The sequence below is a fragment of the Martes martes genome (genome assembly GCF_963455335.1).
Source record: "Martes martes genome assembly, chromosome: 8".
Taxonomy (NCBI): Eukaryota; Metazoa; Chordata; class Mammalia; order Carnivora; family Mustelidae; genus Martes; species Martes martes.
This window is the reverse complement of record NC_137895.1, coordinates 47,987,971-48,011,073: the sequence shown is the minus strand read 5'-3', so window position 1 is coordinate 48,011,073 and position 23,103 is coordinate 47,987,971. Positions and strand designations below refer to the sequence as shown.

The 23,103-nt window shown below is 37.1% G+C and overlaps 1 protein-coding gene across 1 annotated transcript in view; it reads left to right on the top strand.

Moving 5' to 3' along the window:
* NUP107 (nucleoporin 107) overlaps positions 1-23,103 on the top strand; it is a 47,043-nt gene that overhangs the window by 9,914 nt on the left and 14,026 nt on the right. The window contains exons 6-17 of the mRNA XM_080810788.1: positions 681-784; positions 3,607-3,734; positions 4,445-4,493; positions 9,726-9,797; positions 10,189-10,277; positions 12,381-12,459; positions 14,995-15,108; positions 18,765-18,855; positions 19,008-19,084; positions 21,524-21,583; positions 22,263-22,408; positions 22,530-22,578. Coding sequence (XP_080666914.1) covers positions 681-784; positions 3,607-3,734; positions 4,445-4,493; positions 9,726-9,797; positions 10,189-10,277; positions 12,381-12,459; positions 14,995-15,108; positions 18,765-18,855; positions 19,008-19,084; positions 21,524-21,583; positions 22,263-22,408; positions 22,530-22,578 — 1,058 coding nt within the window. The remainder of the gene's footprint in view (positions 1-680; positions 785-3,606; positions 3,735-4,444; positions 4,494-9,725; positions 9,798-10,188; positions 10,278-12,380; positions 12,460-14,994; positions 15,109-18,764; positions 18,856-19,007; positions 19,085-21,523; positions 21,584-22,262; positions 22,409-22,529; positions 22,579-23,103) is intronic.

Genomic DNA, 23,103 nt, shown 5'->3' with positions numbered 1-23,103 from the left:
ATCGAAAAGGCTATCTTGGGACACCTGGGTGGCTCAGTTGGTTAAGCATCTGCGAGTCCTGCATTGGGCTTCTTGCTCAGCAGGGAGCCTGCTTCTCCCTCTACCTGCTGCTCCTTCTGCCTGTACTCTTCTGTCTCACTCTCTCTCTGGCAAATAAATAAATAAAATCTTAAAAAAAAATGAAAAGGCTATCCTTTCCCCACTGAGTATTCTTGGTTCCTCTGTCAAATATTATTTGATTTGTATATGTGGGAATTTATTTCTGAACTCATTCATTGGTCTGTGTGTCTGTTTTTATGCCAGTCTCATACTGTTTTGATTACTAAAACTTTGTAGTATAGTTTGAGATCAAGTATGATGCCCTCCACTTTCTTGCTCTTAGGATTGCTTGGGCTATGCTGAGTTGTAGTTTTGTAAGATGATAAGAGTTCTGTGGGTAGATGGTGATGATGGTTCTACAACAGTGTGAATGTACTTAATGCCACTAACTGTACATAAAAGTGGTTAAAATGGTAAATTTTGTTGTATTTTTCTTACCACAGTTAAAATTTTTAAGAAAATACAGAAGTGAAGAAAAAAAAAAGGGATGTGTAGCTATGTTTTTAAGTGTTCAAAGAAACAGAATTACCTAGGAATATGTCACTTAACTTTTTGTTCCTTTTCTTTTTAATGTGTTCTAGCATCCATGAGTATGTATTCTGATTTCCTGCAGTCTTTTTTAAAGCACTCTTCATCTACAGTTTTTGACCTTGTAGAAGAGTATGAAAACATTTGTAGTTGTCAGGTAAGTTTATTTCGCACTAAGTTAGTTTGATCAGACTTCAGTACTCTTAGTTTTTTGAACAGCCTCAACCTGTGAATTTCCATACTGTATTTAAAGGGGATGTCTTAGGGTTGTAGTGGCAGGGGTGGCATGGTTGGAACATTAGCCAGAGCAACTTTGCTTTTTACATATTGAAGTTCCATAAAAGATTTATTTGGAAACAAAAGGATTCTGCTGCTTTAAAAGAAAAAAAAAAGGAAAATCCAAAATATACAAAGAACTCTTAAAATCCAGCAATTAGGAAATGAACAGACCAATTAAAAAAATGGCCATGGGGCGCCTGGGTGGCTTAGGGTTAAGCTTCCAACTCTTAGCTTAGCTCGAGTCTTGATCTCAGGGTTGTGAGCTCAAGCCCCGTGTTGGCCTCCATGCTGGGCATGAAGCCTACTTTAAAAAAGAAAAAAAAAAGACAAACTATGTTAATAGACAGCACACCAGAGAAGATACACAGATGGCAAATAAGCATATGAAAAAGTGTTCAACATCATGTGTCATTATGGAATTGTAAATCAAAACAATGAGATGTCACTGTACACCTATTAGAATGGCAAAAGTCCCAAACACTAACAACACTAAATGCTGGCAAGGATGTGGAGTAGCAGTAACTCTCATACATTGTTGATGGGAATGCAAAATGGTATAGCTACTTTGGAAGACAGTTTCTCAGTTTCTTACAAAACTGAGCATACTTGTATCCTATGATTCAACAACATTCATACTCTGGTATTTACCAAAATGAATTAAAAACTTATGCCCACACAAAAACCTGCATATAGATGTTTATAGCAGCTTTATTTGTAATTGCCTAAACTTAGAAGCAAACAAGATGTCCTTTAGTAAGTGAATGGATAAATCAACCGTGGTACTTTAAGACTATATTGTTTGACGCTAAAACGAAATAAGCCGTCAAGCCATGAAGAGACAAGAATGAACCTTAAATGCATATTACTAAGCTAAAGAAATCACTTTGAAACAGCTTCATACTATTTAAATCCAACTATATGACGTTTTGGAAAAGGCAAAACTTGGAGAGAATAAAAAGACCTGTGGTTGCCCGGGGATGGAGAAAATAAGGGTGAGCCTGACCTAGGGCTTCATCTCACAACCCTGAGATAATGACCTGAACCAAAACCAAGAGTTGGCTCCTTAATTATCTGAGCCAGTGAGACGCCTGTAAAAAAAAGTTGTCTATTTAAAAAAAAAAAAAAGGAAAAGGAGGTGTGCCTGGCTGGCTCTGTTGGAAAAGCATGCAGCTCTTGATCTTGGGATCTTGAGTTCTAGCCCCACGTTGGGTGTAGAGATTACATTAAAAATTAATAAATAAACTAAAAAAAAAGGACTTCAAATAACTATTGCATTTAAGAATGATTGAAATAATAGCCAATATTTTTTGAGCATTTAATACTGTTTCAATAATCAGTCTCTGAATTGCTCTATTATAAAAGCAGTAGTTTCATTAAATAACAAAAGCAATAATAATCACTTAGTGAATTACTGGAGTTAGGATTCCAATAGAAAATGTAATAATGAGAAGTACAGATAACACTGTTGTTAAACATTGCCCTTAAGATAAGAGTGCCATTACTTTGTGAATGCTTTTTAAATGGAGAGAAAAATTGTGTGGTAGCAATTCCTCATCTTCTGAATGAGAGAGCTCCTGTTTCCTAGTTCCCCTTGATAAGATAAGGAAGTACTATTCATAACCTTTGAGAAAGGTTTCCTTTACCCTGTCTCCTTAAACTTTCTGATAAACAATTTTATGTGTGTTTCTGGAGAGACCATCCACCCTTTTCATTATATTTTCACACGTGCCTCAACCTGAAAAAGGTTAAGAACTACTACAAGGAGGGATTTTAGTTAAGTTTTGGTTAGAAATGACAATGTTTTAGTACCAATCTTTTTTTTTCCCTTCTTCTTCTTTTTTTTTTTTTTTAAGATTTTTATTTATTTATTTGACAGAGAGAGATCACAAGTAGGCAGAGACGCAGGCAGAGAGAGAGGAAGGGAAGCAGGCTTCCCGCTGAGAAGAGAGCCCAATGTGGGGCTTGATCCCAGGACCCTGGGATCATGACCCGAGCTGAAGGCAGAGGCTTTAACCCACTGAGCCACCCAGGTGCCCCTTTTTCCTTCTTTTAAGAGATAGAGTGCTCACACGTGGGTTTGAGGGGGGAGTAAAGGGGAGGAGTGAAGTGAGAGGAGAGAGAGAGAGTCCCAAGTAGGCACCACATGCAGCGTGGAGCCCGACTTAGGGGCTTGATCCCAAGACCATGACCCAAGCTGAAATGAAGAGTCAGAGGCCCAACCGACTTGAGTCTACCTGGCATCCCTCAGTACCAATAGAATGTTTTTCTTGATTTGTTATACGGTATTAAGTTTTCTGTCATAATTTGAAGATATTTTTAATTTTCATTGCCATGCTGTTCATGTTATGATTTTGTCAGGTATAGGTTAGAATTAGCTTATCTTCTGAGTAGGTATGTAAGATGAGAAAAATATACCCATGGCTGTTATTGTTGAATCTGAGCTCTAGAGTATATTAAAACTTTTACATACGCAAATAAATATACCTTACTTCAAAGGCTGTTTCTGGTGGGAATGTTATATTTCATTCAGTTAAAAAAGGCAATAGATAGGCAGGAACAATTTATAATACAGTGTGTGTGTGTGTGTGTGTGTGTGTGTGTGTGTATTTATACATGTATATATTTAGTTTTAGCACCATGCAGTTGAAGAACACAAAGTTATGACTTAGAATGAAAGAGAATCTCTTGTTTTTACGTCAGGTGAACATACTGAGTAAAATAGTGAGCCGAGCAACACCTGGACTTCAGAAGTTCTCAAAAACAGCCAGTATGCTCTGGCTTCTTCAACAGGAGATGGTCACGTGGAGGCTGCTGGCTTCTCTGTATAGGTAAAATTCTGTAGGACTGACTCAATAAAATAAACACACGGTAACCAATAGACAAAAGTGAAAGTAGTATGTATTTGGAAATAGGTTCTGCTATTTTTGATATTTATCATTTTGAATGCCTTGTCATTAGATCATTGTTGGGGCTGAGTAAGGCGGGAAGAGGGAAATACTAGGTCATAAAGCCGGTAGCTCCCAAGAATATATGTATAATGGTTTAAGGAAAGTACTGAAAATACTTGAGTACTTAGGAGAGGATAGATAAGAAAAAGAACTGAAAAACAGACTTTATGTCAAGCATCAGTTTGAAAGAAGTTAACCATGTTTTCCTGCTCTCAGATTCTTGCTCTCAGAAGAGTTTTGGCTCTCATTCTGTTGCTTTTTCATCATGATGAGAAAATCTTGAGAGGAAATCAGATTATTTAATTTCTGCCATATGAAAACATTATATTAAAAAGTTAGGTGTGTGCATTAGTAGGTAGCCAAGAAAGTCTTTTTGCACTGTGTATTTTTAGTATCAGTTTTGTTCAGGTCTCAATATCAGATCCAGAAGATATTTATTGCTTGTAACTTTGTTTTTTAAGAATGATTAAGTTTGACTGGAAGCTCATTCATTTATGCTGACTAGAATACAAATTTGTGTATATATGTAGTTTAAGAGGTGATTGCATATATAAATTAAGGCTTTTTTATTTTGTGTTATTTTTCCTCAGAGACAGAGTACAGTCTGCATTAGAAGAGGACAATACATTTGCAGTTACTGTAAGCTTAATTTTTTCCTCTATAAATATTTAAAAATTAAAATGGTTTTTAGTAATAGAATTTTATTTTTGACCATCTTGAGTTTCTTCATTTTAAAAATTTTACAAGTAAAGGGGCACCCGGGTGGCTCAGTGGGTTGAGCCTCTGCCTTCGGCTCAGGTCATGATCTCTGGCCTGGGATCAAGCCCCGAGTCGGGCTCTCTGCTCAGCGGGGAGCCTGCTTTCCCCTCTCTCTCTGCCTGCCTCTCTGCCTACTTGTGATCTCTCTCTCTGTCAAATAAATAAATAAAATCTTAAAAAAAATTTTTTTTACAAGTAAAGATAATCTCATAAAATGATTAAATATCAATTTATATTATAGAGTAAAATGTAAAAGTCCTCTTTTATCTCTCTTACTCTTCAGTCTTTCTGCTACCACTTTTCTGTGTATCCTTATATGTTTATACATACACATAGTTTTTTGGTTTTTGTTTTGTTTTGTTTTGTTTTTAAGATTTTATTTATTTGACAGACACAGTGAGAGAAGAACACAAACAGGGGGAGTGGGAGAGGGAGAAGTAGGCTTCCCACTAAGCAGGGAGCCTGAAGCAGGGCTCCATCCCAGGCCCCTGGGATCATGACCTAAGCCGAAGGCAGATGATTAACAATTGAGCCACCCAGGTGCCCCCACATAGTTGCTTTTTTTTTTAATGTATAGTATGATTTCTGTTATATATTGTAGTGATTTTCGTTTTTATTCATCAATATTTGTATTTTTTTCATGTCAGTTCATGTAGATTTAGCTTATTTTTTCATAGTATGCTAGAGTGTAAGTGAACCATAATTTTTTCAGACATTCTGATGAACATATTTAGGTTGTTTCCAGTATTTCTGCTATACCAATCAATAATGCAGTGAACATTCTTCATATTTATCTGTATATTCCAAAATTTTCTACATTTCTAGAAGTGAATTGTTGGGTCAAAGTTTGATAGAGATTGTCATATTGCTTTCCCAATGGAATATGCTGATGGTGGGTGAAAATGTTTAATATCAATCATTTGATGTTGCCAATTGGAGGAAGTGTGTTATTTTAATATGCATATCATTGATCATTAGGAAGGTGGAGTGTTTTTCATTCTTAAGCATTAATAGTCTTTTTTTTTTAAGATTTTATTTATTTATTTAACAGACAGAGATCACAAGTAGGCAGAGAGGCGGGCAGAGAGAGAGAGGGGGAAGCAGGCTCCCTGCTGAGCAGAGAGCCCGATGTGGGGCTTTATCCCAGCACCCTGGGATCATGATCTGAGCCGAAGGCAATGGCTTAACCTATTGAGCCACCCAGGTGCCACTTAAACATTAATATTCTTATACAAATTCTATATTCATATCCTTTACTCATTTTCCAATTATTATTTCCTCATGTATGTTAAAGATAGTCTTCTATTACTTGTCTTTCAACTTTAAGGAGTCTTTGTCAAGCAGACATTTCCCTTTTTTGTGTTCACATCTGTCAGGTTTTCCTTTGTCATTCATTATTTTGTGTCTTGTTAAGGAAGGCCTTTCCTACCTATTTTTAAAGTAATTCTCCAGGGGCACCTGGGTGGCTCAGTGGGCTAATGCCTCTGCCTTCCGCTCAGGTCATGATCTCAGGGTCCTGGGATTGAGCCCCACATCAGGCTCTCTGGTCAGCATGGAGCCTGCTTCCTCCTCTCTCTTTGCCTGCCTCTCTGCCTACTTGTGATCTCTGTCAAATAAATAAATAGGATCTTTAAAAAATAAATAAGTAAATAAAATAAAATATTCTCCAGTGTTTTCTTCTAAACCCAAATCTCGTTTTCTTCGTAATAAGCTCTTGGAATTCACCTAGAGTAATTTTGTCTCTGAAGTAAGAAAGAGATTTAACTTTTTTCAGATGGATATCCATTTAGTCCCAACACCACTTATCAAACAAATGTATTTATCATATTTATACATATATCTTCTTTCTCTTTTATTGATTGATTTATGTGAAAACCAATATTATACAGCTGAGTTTCTAATTCAGAAGTTTTGGAATTTGGCAAGATAAGTCTCCCTCATTTAAAAATACATTTTTGCACACTTTTTTCCAAATGAACTTAGCAATTTTTCTTTTTTTTAAAAGTCCTATTGGGATATTTATTGAAGTGGCTGTTCAATTTATAAATTTGGGGGGAAGTGACATCTTTACAATGTGAATCTGCTTATGGTCATAGCATATCTTTCCATTTATTTAGATTTTTTTAACATACAATATATTATTGGTTTCAGAGGTACAGGTGTATGATTCATCAGCCTTATATAATACCCAGTGCTCATTATATATCACTTCCTCTCTTAAATGTCCATCACCCAGTTACCCCATCCCTCCACCCCCCTCAATTTATTTAGATTTTTTATAGTTTATATAAATCTGTACTTGGCTCTAAAAAATTCTATATGAATCATGTCATGAATGGACTCTCTTTCATATTACATTTTCTAATTATTTATTACTGTAAAATAGGTTAATGATTTGTGCGTAGAGCTCATATTTAGCCATTTTTCTGAACTCTTACTAGCTCCAGTTGATTTTTTAATTTGACTTTATTGAGTTTTCTACATTGGCACTAATTGTCTATACATAGTAAGTTTCCTTTAATCCTTTTAATCTCTTGTTTCTTTTACTTGCCTTATACCATTGACTAGGAGCACCCATACAGCATTGAATTGTATTAGTAATAGACATTTTTTTCTTATTCCTTACTTTTGATAAGAATGCTTTTGTTTTGGGGCGCCTAGGTAGCTTGGTGGGTTAAAGCCTCTGCCTTTGGTTCAGGTCATGATCCCAGGGTCCTGGGATTGAGCCCCGCATCAGGCTCTCTGCTCAGCATGGAGCTTGCTTCCTCCTCTCTCTCTCTGCCTGCTGCTCTGCCTACTTGTGATCTCTGTCTGTCAAATAAATAAGTAAAATCTGAAAGAAGAAAAATTGTTTAAAAAAAAAAAAAGAACGCTTTTGTTTTATTGTATATTAAGGGTTTTGTTTTTTTTCTGTCTTAACCAGTTAAGAGTTGGGATGGGTATTGAATACAATCAGAAGTTTGTTTTTTTTTTTTAATTTTTTAAAATGTATTTTGTAGTTCTTTTTTTTTTTTTTTAAGATTTTATTTATTTATTTGACAGAGAGATCACAAGTAGGCAGAGAGAGAGAGGAGGAAGCAGGCTCCCTGCCGAGCAGAGAGCCCGATGCAAGGCCTGATCCCAAGATCCTGGGATCATGACCTGAGCCGAAGGCAGAGGCTTTAACCCACTGAGCCACCCAGGTGCCCCTCAGATGTGTTTTAGCCTCCATGAATATCTGCTTTAATTTATTAATGTAGTGGCTTGCATTTTCCTAATGTTGAGTTAGCTTCAAGTAGGATAAACTCTGTTATGATATATTCTTAAATAGACTACTAAATTTTATTAGCTAATATTTTATTGAGAACTTTTGCAAATGTGTTTTCTTTTTTTGTTACTAATCCTTATCCAGTTTTGGTGTCTGAATTATGTTAGCTCTCCAGAACAAGATCATATATCTCCCATCATTTTTTCGTGCTCTGTTTAAAGATCTTGGAAACTACTTGTTTTTTAAAGATGTGGTAAAAATATGCCTTTAAAATCATAAAGACCAGGTAGTCTTTGGGGGTTTAATTGCTTTTTATTTTCTGATTATATGTTTGAAGCAACTATAAATAAATCAAAAGTGAAAATAAATACACATTTTTATAGTAAATGATTTCACTCATACATGTCTGTTAGTCTGCTTTTCACCTAAAATACTTCTAACATCTTTTCAATCTTTTAATTTATTCATTCTACAAACACTGTTTAATTCCAGTCAAGTGACATGCACATGTAGGAAGATTATCATATACTTAGCTATTATTGAACTTACTAGTTTTTTGGTTTTTTTTTTTAAGATTTTTTTAAATTTATTTATTTGACAGAAAGAGATCACAAGTAGGCATAGAGGCAGGCAGAAAGAGACGGAGAAGCAGGCTCCCCACTGAGCAGAGAGCCCAATGTGGGACTTGATCCCAGGACCCCGGATCATGACCTGAGCCAAAGGCAGAGGCTTTAACCCACTGAGCCACCCAGGCGCCCCTGAACTTAATAGTTTTAATAGTTTTCCATTGATTGTTTTATTTTTCTATCTACAAATAGTGATGACTGACTTTGATGTTTTTTCCATACTTATTACTACTTAGTTCTTTTTCTGGTTTTATATATTAGCTAGAACTTTCAAAGTAAAGTTGAGTAATTACAGAAATTCTTTTCATCTTCTCGATTTTATTTTATTTTTTTGTTTTGTTTTAAAGATTTTATTTATTCGAGAGAGAGAGCAAGCAGGGGAGAGGGGAATAGGAAGAGGGACAAGCAGACTCCCCACTCAGCACGTAGCCCAATGCAGGGCTCTATCCCAGGACCCTGAGATCATGACCTGAGCTGAAGTCAGATGCCCACCCAGCTGAGCCACCCAGGCGCCCTGATCTTCTCAATTTTGAAGGAATATCTCTCTATAGTTACTTTGCTATAGGTTTCAATAAGATAGTCTATTATATTGGCAAAATATTCTTCTATTTCTAATTTATAAAGTTATTTTTTATCAAGTGACATTTGGCATCTATCAAGGTATTCACGTTGCTTTTTCCTTTTTTTAACCCACAAATAAGATGAATTAATAGATTTGACCCGTGCTTCTACTGGTCACAAACCTTTTGATATACTGCTTAATATTACTTGCTAATATCTATGTGAAGTTGTCTTTTAAAGTCAGTCAGACCCTTGGATTGTTAAGTTTTATTACCTATCAACTTCTGCTATGTAAAGTGAAAAGAATTTAAAGTTTTTAAATGTTTACTTTCTGATATGTCACATGACTACCTACTGCCCTTTATTAAGATTTTTTTTTTGTTTCATTTGTTCTGTGTTTTATTTTTCCCCACAACATCATCTCTGGGGAAGTAAAGTTTTAAAATTCGAAGTGTAACCAAAGAATTAAAGTATCAAGTAAGAGCAGCTGCAAATTGATCTAGCAGTTTGAAATTTACTTAGGAAAAATTTTTAAACATGAATATGCAGATTTGTTGTATGGTTAAATGTTTGTGCGTAATTAAATATAATTATTTCAGATTCACTTTTCCCTTTGTATTAAAATAATACTCTTAGAACATCTTTTTTTTTTCTCTCCTTCAAATGATTTTTTAATAGGCTCTTAATGCCAGTGAGAAAGTGGTGGTAGAAGCATTATTTCAGAGAGATTCACTTGTCCGACAAAGTCAGGTATGACTAAAATTTTGAAATACTTTTTTATGAAACATGGAGAAAAGCTAAATGACATACAAAGAACTGAAACTTTTTAAGTTTATAACATTAACTTTTTTTTCTTTTTGATCTTTTACTTGTAATTAAAAGGCATTAAGAACCTTGTTCTTCAATTTTTGAATAATAGCCCCAGTATTTGCAAGAATAGCTTTTTAAGAATAGTATTATTCCTGTAGAAAATACTTTTGCCATATTTGTATATCTTAAAAAAGTAAAAAGTAGTTGAAAAAATTGTTAGTTGGTATTTTTTTAAATAGAAACCTTTTTTAAATTAAGGATGGAAGTACCACTTTAAATAAAACACTGACAGGTTTTATAGTTAATACTTCTTCTTTTTTTTCTTTCCTAGCTTGTGGTGGATTGGCTAGAGAGTATTGCCAAAGATGAGATTGGAGATTTTTCCGATAATATTGAATTTTATGCAAAATCAGTGTATTGGTAAGTTACTAATCATTTATTCTTAAAGTCACTCAACATTGGTTTTGTTTATTTATCTTTCAACACATATTCAATTCTTACTGCTTATTCAGCCTGTCAGTAAAACAGATTAAAAACTCTACCTTTATAGTGTCATAATCATTTAACAGTGTTAGACCACAAATATGTAGCCTATTGGAAATCAGAGCTTTGAAAAAAAGTGTCAGAGTTAATAGACAGAGGATGACAGTGGGTACAAGTTTAAATAGAAGAGGTAATCAGGGCAGGCCTCTCTAAGAATGTAACAGGTAGTGAGTGAGAGGAGGCAAAACACAAACATCTGGGGGATAAGTGTTCTAGGCAGGAACAGAAACTGCAAAGATCAGAAAACAGAAAGTATTTACACAAGGAGGCCAGTGTGAACACAGCAAAGAAAAGTATGGTAGGAAATGAGATTGAAGAGGGTCAAATACTATAGGACCTTTATAGGCTGGCCAGGGTAAAGCTATGGGACTTTATTCTAAATGTGATTGAAAACCTTGAGAACAGAATAATGACATGTCTGATACGTATTTTCAAACAGTTACCTGGCTATATTTTCTTAATAATTGGAATTCGATCATCAAGAAGATACTTCAGCTATGTTTCCAGCTACTTGTGATTTTTTTAAAAAAAGCTTTGGTCACTGCATCCTTTAATACTTCTAAATTATTTTAGGATCTTGAAGCCAAGAAGCATCCTTAGGTTAAAGGGACAGTTTATTTTAAGACTGGAAGAAAAAGTTCAGATTGTGTTTCAGTCCAGTAACATTATGCCTGTACAAAGTCTGCAAGTCCATCATTACATCTTTGCTTAACTAGGAGATTAGTGCTATTCAGTGTTTATTAAAAATTAAATCTTGAGAGGTTGTGATTTTTCTAGGAAAAAAATCTTTTTTTTTTTTAAAGATTTTATTTTTTTATTCAACAGACGGAGATCCCAAGTAGGCCAAGCGGCAGGCAGAGAGAGTGGGGGAAGCAGGCTCCCTGCTGAGCAGAGAGCTGGCTGCAGGGCTTGATCCCAGGACCCTGAAATCATGACCCCAGCTGAAGGCAGAGGGTTAACTGACTGAGCCACCCAGGCACCCCAGAATTTTCATTTAAAACTTAAAAATTTTAGGTAAAATGACCTGTTAAGGTTTTTGCACAATTTTTTATGGTTAGTCTCCTTTTCTTACTGATCAGTGGAACAGAATATAGAACCCAGAAACAGACCTACTCTTCCATGGTCAGTCGGTATTCAATAAAGGCATTAAAGCAGCACAGTGGGGGGATTGAATGCCTTTTCAACAAACCATGCATAAAAAAATGGATACTGCTGCAAAAAAAAGGTCAGCCTTGACACCTCCTCACACCATTCCCAACATTTAATTCAAGGTGGATCACAAAAGCTAAAAACCACACAGCTTTTAGAGGAGAACATCATTGTGACTTGGGGATAGACAAGAGTTTCTTAAAAGGTCATAGGAAGCAATAATCGGGGAAAATTGATTGGACTTCATCAAAATGAAAAACTTCTCATTAGAGACGACATTAAGAAAATGAAAGAGAGCAAGCCATATACTGGAAGAAGCATGTAAGGCTTGTAGCCGATAGAGAACTACAACTCAATAATAAAAAGATAATGCAGGGGTACCTGGTGGCTCAGTGGGTTAAAGCCTCTGCCTTTGGCTCAGGTCATGATCCCAGGGTTCTGGGATCGAGCCCCGCATCAGGCTCTCTGCTCAGCAGGGAACCTGCTTCCCTTCCTCTCTCTGCCTGCCTCTCTGCCTGCTTATGATCTCTGTCTGTGAAATGAATAAATAAAATCTTTTAAAAAAAAATAAAAAAAGAAAAAGATAATGCAGTAACAAAGGGCAAAGATTTGACAGATACTTCACGGAAGCAGACAGATGAATGGCCAATAAAGACATGAAAACATGTTCAGCATCATTAGTCATCTGAGCTCAAATGCCTCTTTCTGTTTAGCATTTTTGCGTGTATTTCTGAGTTTGTACTCTCTTTTTCTTACTTCAATTTGATTTTATTTTCTTAAATAGAACTACTAAAATTTCTCCTGTAAGAACTTTTATACTTTTTCTTATAGGGAAAACACCCTGCATACCCTGAAACAGCGGCAGCTACCTTCTTACATAGGAAGTGTCCGTCCCCTTGTCACTGAATTGGTAAGTTTCTTTGAAATGAAAGTTGTCTTCAAGGATCCATGATTGTTTTTTATTTTATTAATTCATTTATTATTTTATTTTTTAAAAGAGTTATTTATTTATTTATTTGAGAGAGAGAGAGATTGAGGGGAGAGGGTCAGAGGGAGAAGCAGACTCCTCACTCAGCAGGGAGCCCAATGTAGGACTCAATCCAGGGACTCCAGGATCATGACCTGAGCCAAAGGCAGTTGCTTAACCAACTGAACCACCCAGGGCACCCCCTGTAATTGTTTTCTAAAGGCTGAGAATTTTTATTCACACAGATCCTAGTTTTGGTTTCCCAAAAGTTTGCATTATACCATTTAACTCTAAAGCTACTCAGTTGCATTTGAATTTGACCAAATGTATTTGAACATATCTGTGGCCCATGAATTGTAAATTGTAAAAGAAGGTTCAGAAAGTGATTTCCCAGCTTTAAAAATAAACTAATTTTGGTCTTACAGTAAGTTTTGACCCTTCAACTGTAAGGTGATGACTTATGAAAGCTCTTTTATAGGGAGACTGGGTGGCTGAACTGAGTTGAGTGTCTGCCTTCAGTTCAGGTTGTGGTCCTGGGATCCTGGGACTGAGCTCCACGTCGGGTTCCCTGCTCAGTGGTGAACCTGCTTCTGTTCATCTACCTCCCTGCTGCTTGTGCTCTCTTGCTATTTCTTGCTGTCTCTCTCTATCAAATAAATAGATAAAATCTAAAAAAAAGTGGGGGGTGCACGCCTGGGTGGTTCAGTGGTCATGATCTCCGGGTCCTAGGATCGAGCCGCCTGTTGGGCTCTCTGCTCAGCGGGGAGCCTGCTTCCCCCCTCTTTCTCTCTCTCTGCCTGCCTCTCTGCCTACTTGTGATCTCTGTCTGTCAAATAAATAAATAAAATCTTAAAAAAAAAAAAAGGAAAAGAAAAGAAGAAAGCTCTTACATATAAAAAGCTGGGGGAAGAAAGTTGATGTTAGAAAGGTCATTCTAGGATATGAGTAAGAGGAGTAACAGTAGAAGGAGTCTAATTCCTGTAGAAATAAAGTAACAGAGCTTTGTGACAGGTGGAGACATGTGCACTAAATGTTTATAATGAAAAGTGGGAGAAATAAGTAACAACTGGAAAAATTGATAGAATTCCATTGGGTACCAAAGTGATTTTGATGAAAATTGTTTTGGAAACTACTAGAAGAGCTTGAAATAAATCATAGCTAAATTACCCTGTAGCAAGCAACTAAAAATCATTTAATCTTAACATCTGAAAAGTGGTGATTTCCTTCTTGCCAGAAAGAGACTGTGTTCCAAAACTGAATGATTGTATCAGTCTGCAGAATATTTGTGAAAGAGCTATTTTCCTTATTATAAACTTTATTTTCTGAATCAATATTCATATTACCGTATACTTAGTAGCATTTGAAATGAGTCACATTAAAATAGTTTTTCACTTAAAATTCATCATGAAGATCACATGTGCTATTTGCTGCAAAAGTGAGGACAGTATGTTATCCCAAATGTTTAAAGGCACATTTTATTCTATCTATGAAAAATAGTAGGTGGGAATAACTATTTTAGGTGGATTTTATTTACTAGAAATCTGTTCTTAAAACTTTTTTTATTGGACACTGGTGTGTTTTATATGTATGGTCTTAGTTCCATAGTGGGCTCTCTTCTCAGTATGTTCTCAAAGTACCAGCTAAGCATTTTCAAGTTATGGAATGTATTGTCGACTCCCTTAGTTTTCCTCTGTGGTCATTCTCCATCTAGGCCTCATTCTGTTTTGTTTTAAGTTTTTTTGTTTTTTTTTTTTAATTTGACAGAGACACAGCAAGAGAGGGAACACAAGCAGGGGGAGTGGGAAAGGGAGAAGCAGGCTTCTTGATTCCAGGACCCTGGGATCATGATGTGAGCCAAAGGCAGAGGCTTAACGACTGAGCCACCCAGGTGCCCTCAATTCTGTTTAGAATTAACTTGGTTGTGTAATTGCTACAACAGGGTACAGCTCATGTCAGCTGGAATGATGAGTAGCATTTTTTTTTTAATTTTATTTTTTTTTAAAAGATTTTATTTATTTATTTGACAGACAGATCACAAGTAGGCAGAGAGGCAGGCAGAGAGAGAAGGGAGGAAGCAGGCTCCCTGCTGAGCAGAGAGCCCGATGTGGGGCTCGATCCCAGGACGCTGGGATCATGACCTGAGCCGAAGGCAGTGGCTTTAACCCACTGAGCCACCCAGGCGCCCCGATGAGTAGCATTTTTAGAATTGTCTTGCTAGGCTGCCATAGTAGTATTACTGCCTTGCCTGACCTAGACCTGTACCTTTGTGGGCCGACAGTTTGTTTTGAATAGGCAGCAGATAGTTGTGTGTCTCTCTGGAATACCTGTGATATTTTCACTCCCTTTGTTACTTAACTAAATTGTAAATAAAGTTATTTCAGTATATAAACTCAGGAGATTTATCATCTCTTGGTGATATTCAAAATGTATGTGGGTACAAAGAATTTATCATTGATTTTTTTTTGGGGGGGGGGTTAGGACCCTGATGCTCCTATTAGACAGAAAATGCCCCTTGATGATCTGGATAGAGAAGATGAAGTCCGATTACTCAAGTATCTTTTCACTTTAATCCGTGCTGGCATGACAGAAGAGGTAAGTCATATATCCTGCTGCTTCATTTTCAAAGTCGTAAAGTCTTCAAGTTGGAAGGGATCTTTGTGACCACCTAGTTTGTCTCCTCGATGCAACAATCTCTTCCACAGTATTTCTGGATCTACTTCCTGTTCAAATGTTTCCAGTGATAAGAAACACATTGCTGGGGCGCCTGGGTGGCTCAGTGGGTTAAAGCCTCTGCCTTTGGCTCAGGTCATGATCCTAGGGTCCTGGGATCGAGCCCTGCATCAGGCTCTCGGCTTCCTCCTCTCTCTCTGCCTGCTTCTCTGCCTGCTTGTGATCTCTGTTAAATAAATAAAATCTTACCAAAAAAAAAAAAAAAAAAGAAACACATTGCTTCAGAAAGCAGTGCATTCTTGATTGTGCAATTCTTATAGGAAATTCTTTTGAAGAAGTAAAATTTTGCCTCCCTGTATTGTACTGAATACCCTAGGCATAACCCCCTTATTTTTAGTTCTGATTTTTAAGAGTTAAGAATGAGTCTGGCCCTAATTGCTCTTCTGGGTGACCCTGTTTACCCTTGAATGGTCCTCAGACTTCTTCCTTTAAATCTCACTTTTTGAAATCTCTTTTGTGGGGCGCCTGGGTGGCTCAGTGGGTTAAAGCCTCTGCCTTCGGCTCAGATCATGATCCCAGGGTGCTGGGATAAAGCCCCACATCGGGCTCTCTGCTCAGCAGCAAGCCTGCTTTCCCCTCTCTCTCTCTCTGCCTGCCTCTCTGCCTACTTGTGATCTCTGTCTGTCAAATAAATAAATAAAATCTTAAAAAAAACACAAAAAATATAAAATCTCTTGTGATAGTTAAGATCTTACATACAGAATGTGAAATATCTAGCTTACTGAATGGCTTTGCTGACTCTTGAGGTGAGACAGTCTGATGCCTAAGAGCTTTAAGCTTAGGGTAATAATTTAAGTTCTAGCTACTGCCTGGTGATGAGGGAAATAACTAGGAATCACAGTAGCAAATAAGGATATATTTTTTAAAAACAGAAAACAAAAATATTGCATTACTGAAGGCTTGAAAAACAACAACTCTCAAGGTCCCACTGCCTTTACATAACCACAGATAGTGGGGTTTTTAAAAATTACTATTGTTTACTTACAGCACTCTTTTTTTTCTGCCTCTTTTTTTCCTTAGCGATAGCAAGGGCTTCAGTAAAGTCCATATTTTCCATCATTTTCATTTACAAGCAAACAGTAACACAACCCTGAAGCTCAGACAGTTTGGGTGACTTCCAAGGTCACAGGATTAGTAAAATAATCAAGGTTGGAATGCAGGGCTCTGATCCCAGTTCAGAGCCTGTTCTATTAGAGGGTGGTCGCTCTGGCTGTACCACTCACTGTTTGTTCATGAGTAACCTTTCTTTTGTACCTCTTTTGAACATAATCATAGTCATGGTATAATACATTGAGGTTTTTTTTAACAACTTTATTGAGTTATGATTCACGTACTATATAATTCTTCCCTTGTATTTTTTTTTAAAGATTTTATTTATTTATTTGACACAGAGAGAGATCACAAGTAGGCAGAGAGGCAGGCAGAGAGAGGGTGAAGCAGGCTCCCCGCTGAGCAGAGAGCCCGATGCGGGGCTCGATCCCAGGACCCTGGGATCATGACCTGTGCCAAAGACAGAGACTTTAACCCACTGAGGCAACCAGGTGCCTCCCTTATCTTGTATTTAAAATATGCAAGTCAATAGTTTTGATACATTGCATTATTTTTTTTCACTGTAGTAAAGTATAACACAATTTGTCATTTTATTTTTTAAAGATTTTATTTATTCTACAGAGAGAGAGAGATACAGTGAGACAGGGAACACAAGCAGGGGAAGTGGGAGAGGGAGAAGCAGGCTCCCCACAGAGCAGGAAGCCCGACGCAGGGCTCGATCCCAGGACCCCAGGATCTTGACCTGAGCCGAATGCAGATGCTTAACGGCTGAGCCACGCCCACACCCTAAAATTTGTCATTTTAACCATTTTTTTAGTGTACATTTCAATGCCATTAATTGCATTTACAATTTTATGAAACCATTACATGTTTCCAAAAGTCTTTTCATCAACCCAAACAGAAACTCTAACCATTATGTAATAACTCATTTCTCCCTTCCCTCAGCCCTTGGTAACTTCTGATCTACTTCTGTCTCTATGAATTTGCCTATTCTAGCTATTTCATGTGAGTGGAATCATGCAATATTTGTTCTTTTGTATCTGATTTATTTTATCCTTCCTTTTTTAGATAGCATATCAAAACATATTTCCATGTTACTACATAGCATTTATAATTTTTAATAGCCACAAATCCAGAATGATGTTTGGGGTAGGGTATTCTATAACTGGTTATATTAATTGGGTTCTCTAGCTTCAAGTGATAGAAACCCAACTCAGGTTATTTACAAGGGAGGAATTGATTGGTTTGTGGAACAGGGAAGTATAGGGGGTTATATTTGGTTTTAAGCAGGATCCAGGGATTCAAAAGATGTCCCACTAGGATACCATCTCTTTCCCAGGCTCTTGGCTCTGTCCCTCTCTGTGTGGCTTCATTCTCAAGAAGCCTCATGTCAGTAATGGCCCAGCAGCCCCAGGCTTATATCCTCCTGCCAGCTAGCATTTCCAGCAGAAGGAGTATGTCTCCTTCTCAGAATCTCCAGCAAGAGCCCTGGGAGTGATTCTTGTTATGCTAGGTCACATCCCTAATCCTAGAGTTCAGAGGTGGGATCATAAGATTTTACCTAAACCATATGAACTAAATGGGGAAGAGACAGTTCCTAAAGAGGTGATGCTATCTATCTCACTGGTATGTTTTACTGATTAGTCTAAGTTTATCTGTTTGGACACAGTTAACATAAATATCAGTGGGCTGAGTGAGCACTAGCGCCTTGTCATTATAGAGACTGGTTTTCATAATACTTTTGCGTGGATCAGCGGTCATATCAATCTCTTAAGCCCCATTTGTCTCTAGCAGAACTAAATGCTTGTGGGCACCATGGGAGCCGATTAGTAAGCCCAAAACCAAAAGGATTATTAGGGAAAGAAAGAAAGGCAGAGACCACAGAAGAGACATGCTTGCTGGTGGCAAAGTGAAATGCCAGTAGTTGCCTACATTGTCCTTTGAAATATTGTGCTTTAGATTATTTAATCCTGACATATATTGCTTATACTTTTCTTATTTATTTATTTATTTATTTATTCATTCATTCATTTTTAAAGATTTTATTTATTTGACACAGAGAAAGAATACAAGCAGGGGGAGCAGCTGGCAGAGGGAGTGGGGAGAGGGAAGCAGGCTCCTGATAAGCAAGGAGTCCGACGTGGGGCTCGATCCCAGGACCCTGGGATCACGACCTGAGCTAAAGGCAGTCACTTAACCAACTGAGACACCCAGGCGCCCAGATTTTACTTACTTATTTGAGAGAGAGAACACAAGTGAAAGGGAGAGAGAGAGAGAAGCAGGCTCCTGGCTGAGCATGGAGCCCAATGCGGGACTTAATCTCAGGACCCTGAGATCATGACCTGAGCCAAAGGCAGACAGATGCCTAACTGACTGAGCCACCCAGGTGCCGCTGCTTATACTTTTCTTTAAGTCACAAATACTTTTAACTCTGGTTATATGACTGACTGCCCCTTTTTGTTTCAAAGGCACAACGACTCTGTAAACGTTGTGGTCAAGCATGGAGAGCTGCAACACTTGAAGGCTGGAAACTCTACCATGACCCTAATGTGAATGGAGGTATTTTAGTAGATTTGATCCTCAGAATGAGATGATATATTTAGCTCTAAATGCCAGTCTTTATGAAGCATAGCTTTTGTTTTTAGAAATTGTTGAAATAAGGAGTTCTCTATCTTAAACTGTGAATTTTTATTTCTTTTACTGTTTTATAGGAACAGAATTAGAACCTGTAGAAGGGAATCCATATAGAATCATTTGGAAAATAAGTTGTTGGAGAATGGCAGAAGATGTAAGATACAAGAAAATCTTTATTGATACTGATTTTTAATTAATTGCAAGCCTGCTGATGGTGTGAAACATTTAAAGTGGTAGAACACTAAGGTTTCTGTTTCCAAAAACTTTTTTTTTTTTTAAGTAGGCGCAACACCCAGCTGTGGGGCTCGAATTCACAACCCTGAGATTGAATTGCATGCTCTACTCACTGAGCCAGGAATGTGCCCCTATTTTCAGAAAACTTCTGATCACGTTGCCTGAGCCAGGCAGGGGCCCATTTTCAAAAAACTTCTGGTCAAATTGAAAAAGGGGTTGGGAGGTTTAACTACTAATCAGAATTATTCAGACACTAAGTACTAAGAATTAAATACTGATAAAAGGCAAAAATAGAAAGAAGGTATCAAATGAATTCAGAGAATAAGCATTTGGGCTAAATCTGGCTTCCCAGGGAAGAGAATTGAATTGCAGTTTAAAAAATTACTAGGATTTGAGTTGTTGGATATGAAAAGAAGAGGAAGGAATTCTTGGTAGGATATGTAAGTTGGAAAACCTAATGGAAGGTGGTAGGCCCAGGGCTATCAGGTTGGAGTAAAGGGCTCACAAAAGGAAATAGAGTCAGTTCTGTTAGGATACCACATGACCTGTGCATTCCTAAAAAAAAATCACTGCAGCATGCAAAATTTTGCAGAAAACCCACAGGCCTTTTGGGGAAAATAGAGTTTCGAGCACAGTACTTAAAACCATTGGTGACACATAAAAAGATAAAAACTTAACAAAACCCTGTTAAACAGGAAATACACAAATGCTACAGTAAATATGGCATTTTACCCTGAAAAAACACTGAAGTTTACTTGTGGATTTGAGTGCCAGGGCGTTGCAGCTTGTGAGTTACTCTGAGGTGTAGAAGGAGGTTAGCTGAAATTAAAATGAAAATTGTAACACTTGATATGGATGGAGTTAGCTTATAATATACCTAATGAAGTGAGGTGGCAGGTAGATGTTTGAGATATGTTAGTTTTGTGTATTTATAACTGGCTCCATTCAGCTCGGTGTGGTTTTCTGCACTCACCTAGTGTTTATTGTAGATGAAATTTGTGTTATGAGAAATTTGCATTACGTTTAAGTTTTTCCTTAATAGATCAATTGCGCTGGAACAAATTCACATTTTCAGAACAAAGGTTGGAACAGAACTAATGGAAAAGATGATTGAAAAAGTTAAATTAAGAACAGGCATTGGTGGTCCTCAAGTGTTTCTCTGAAGAAGGAGTATATATCATTGATAGTAGTGAACCATCAAAACTTTGAGAGCACATGGTAACAGTGCTTTAAGAAGATTAACATGACAGGGCATCTGGGTGGCTCAGTGGGTTAAAGCCTCTGCTTTCGCTCAGGTCATGGTCCCAGGGTCCTGGGATAAGCCCCGCATCGGGCTCTCTGCTCAGCAGGGAGCCTGCTTCCCCCTCTTTCTCTGTCTGCCTCTCTGCCTACTTATGATCTCTCTCTGTCAAATAAATAAATAAAATCTTTAAAGAAAAAAAAAAAAGAAGATTAACATGACAGTGAAAAAAATAGTCTTAAAAATTGAATGGACCGAAGGCTGAGAAACTAGTTAGGAGCCTGTTGAAATTATTCAGACACTAAGTGGTAAGGGCCTGTCCTAGGATAATATTGATAGTGGAAAGGAAGGAACAAGAGTGGTCAAAAGGGTGATTGGAAACAAAGGCAGAGGAGGATTCAGGTATATAGTGAAAGTCTCTGAAGTCTTAATTTAGATGATAAGAAAACAGGAAGTGCCATCAATAGAATCTAATAGTAAAATGAACTAATTTGAGAAACATAATTAGTCCTGCTTAGGAATTAAATGCAGACTGATGAAAGACAGGTCCCAGGTGCCTTGTTTTGATGTTCTTAGGTAAGTATCAAGTAGTGTTAAGCATTTGGGAGCTTCCTAGAGGAAAACAGCTATTCCAGATCTATCTGGAATAAAAATTTGACTATGATAAGTAATCAAAGCATCCGTTAGAGTTGGATCTTTCGTCCTATATTTGAAATTGAGATGATTGGTTTTTCCTGAAGATTTCAGCACTGACTATATCAGCAAACCAAGGAGTCCTTTTTTTTTTTTTCTAAGATTTTGTTTATTTGAGAGAGCGAGCATGAGATGGGGAAGATCAGAGGGAGAAGCAGACCCCACGCTGAGCAGGAAGCTGATGCAGGACTCAATCTTGAGACTCCAGGATCAGAACCTGAGCTGAAGGCAGTCGCTCAACCAACTGAGCCACCCTGGCGCCCCCAAGGAGTCCTTCTTACTGCCCCACTAGATCTTTAACTAAAGTTTAGGAACTATCAAGTGAATAAATGAGGCCCTTTAGAAGACATTATGAAATTCCAGATTATGAAAAAATTTACATCCTTAGGAAAACAGTATTTCACATTTATACTCACTGTATTTCAGGAGCTTTTTAATAGATACGAGAGGGCAATTTATGCAGCTTTAAGTGGAAATCTCAAGCAGGTATGTAATCATGTAATCTATTTTAATTCATTTTTCCCCTGTGAATCAAAATCAGATACATATTCTAATATTCATATATAATTTTTATAAGCTTAAGCTACTTTCTAAGAGTAGCAGTGACAGCAATAATCATGAAATAGAATAGTGACTTGAGCTGCTTAATTTCATGTATGCCATACACCAAATGATGTTTTAATAAATGGAATCAGACTTTAATTTATAAGAATTATAAATTTAATTCCTCTATATATGTATATTTTTTTACAAAACACATTTATTGATGACTTATAGTGTCCATAGGTTTATACAGAAGTGTACCACTGAGGCATAGTGACTGTTGGGATTGTCCTATGTTTGTGTATGTGTGTTTCTTGCAAACCCCACTGCCCCCTGCATTTTATAGCTATTTGTGTGTGTTGTAATAACTAGTTGAAACACCATCTTACATCCAACATGGAAAATTGATGCTATTGTGAACTGAGTATGGAAAAAATCTAAATAGTTAAAACTTTTTAGAAGATTGGTATGGGTCGGGTAAAGGGCTGTTTGGTATGTATATTACAATTCACTCTGTTTTATGTCATTAAAATGACTTTATAGTCCATATCAATGGAAGTAACTGCTCTCCCCACCCCTTGTTGACTGTATATGTGTTTCTGGTTTGGCATGGGGGAAAAAGCTGCTTCCTGTGTGTGACACCTGGGAAGACACAGTGTGGGCCTACTTTCGGGTGATGGTGGACAGTTTGGTAGAACAGGAGATCCGGACATCGGTAGTGAATCTGGATGAAACTGAAGAACTCCCTAGGGAGTATTTGGAAGCAAAGTGAGTTTGTTCTTTTGTTTTTTTGTCCTGGTGATTTGCAGTATGCTCTGTAAAGTTTTATTTTGTAGCCCTTATTCATATTGTTAATATTGTTTTATCCTTTCCTATTTTCTTTTTAAAGTTGGACCTTAGAAAAGGTATTTGAAGAACTTCAAGCTACTGATAAAAAGGTAAATATTAGTAAGAACATTTTAGGATAACTGGAATAGGAAACAATGTTATGCTGTTGTGCCATGTATCTGAAAAGCAAAAAAATACGTGCAACTGTTATATTTTCTCCTTTTCCTTACCTCTTATCTAAATGAGAGACATTCTTTTTTTTTTTTTTTTAAGATTTCATTTATTTGAGAGAGAGAGAGCACAAATGGGGTTAGGGAGGGAGACGGAGAGGGAAAAGCAGATTCCCCGCTGAGCAGGGAGCCTGATATGGGGCTTGATCCCAGGATCCTGAGATCATGACCTGAGCAGATGGCAGACCCTTAACCAACAGAGCACCCCGGGGGCCCCTAAATGAGAGATATTCTTTAAAAGGAAGGGACTTAATTGCATTTTTAAATGATACATCATTTCTGTCTCTTTAGTTCAGGATTGGGTTCATCTTAAAATAAGGGTATGCATGTAAGCTAATTTACCTCTTTTTGAAAAAGAAAAATACTAATGGAAAATGAACAAGACATTTCCTAGATCTTAAAATA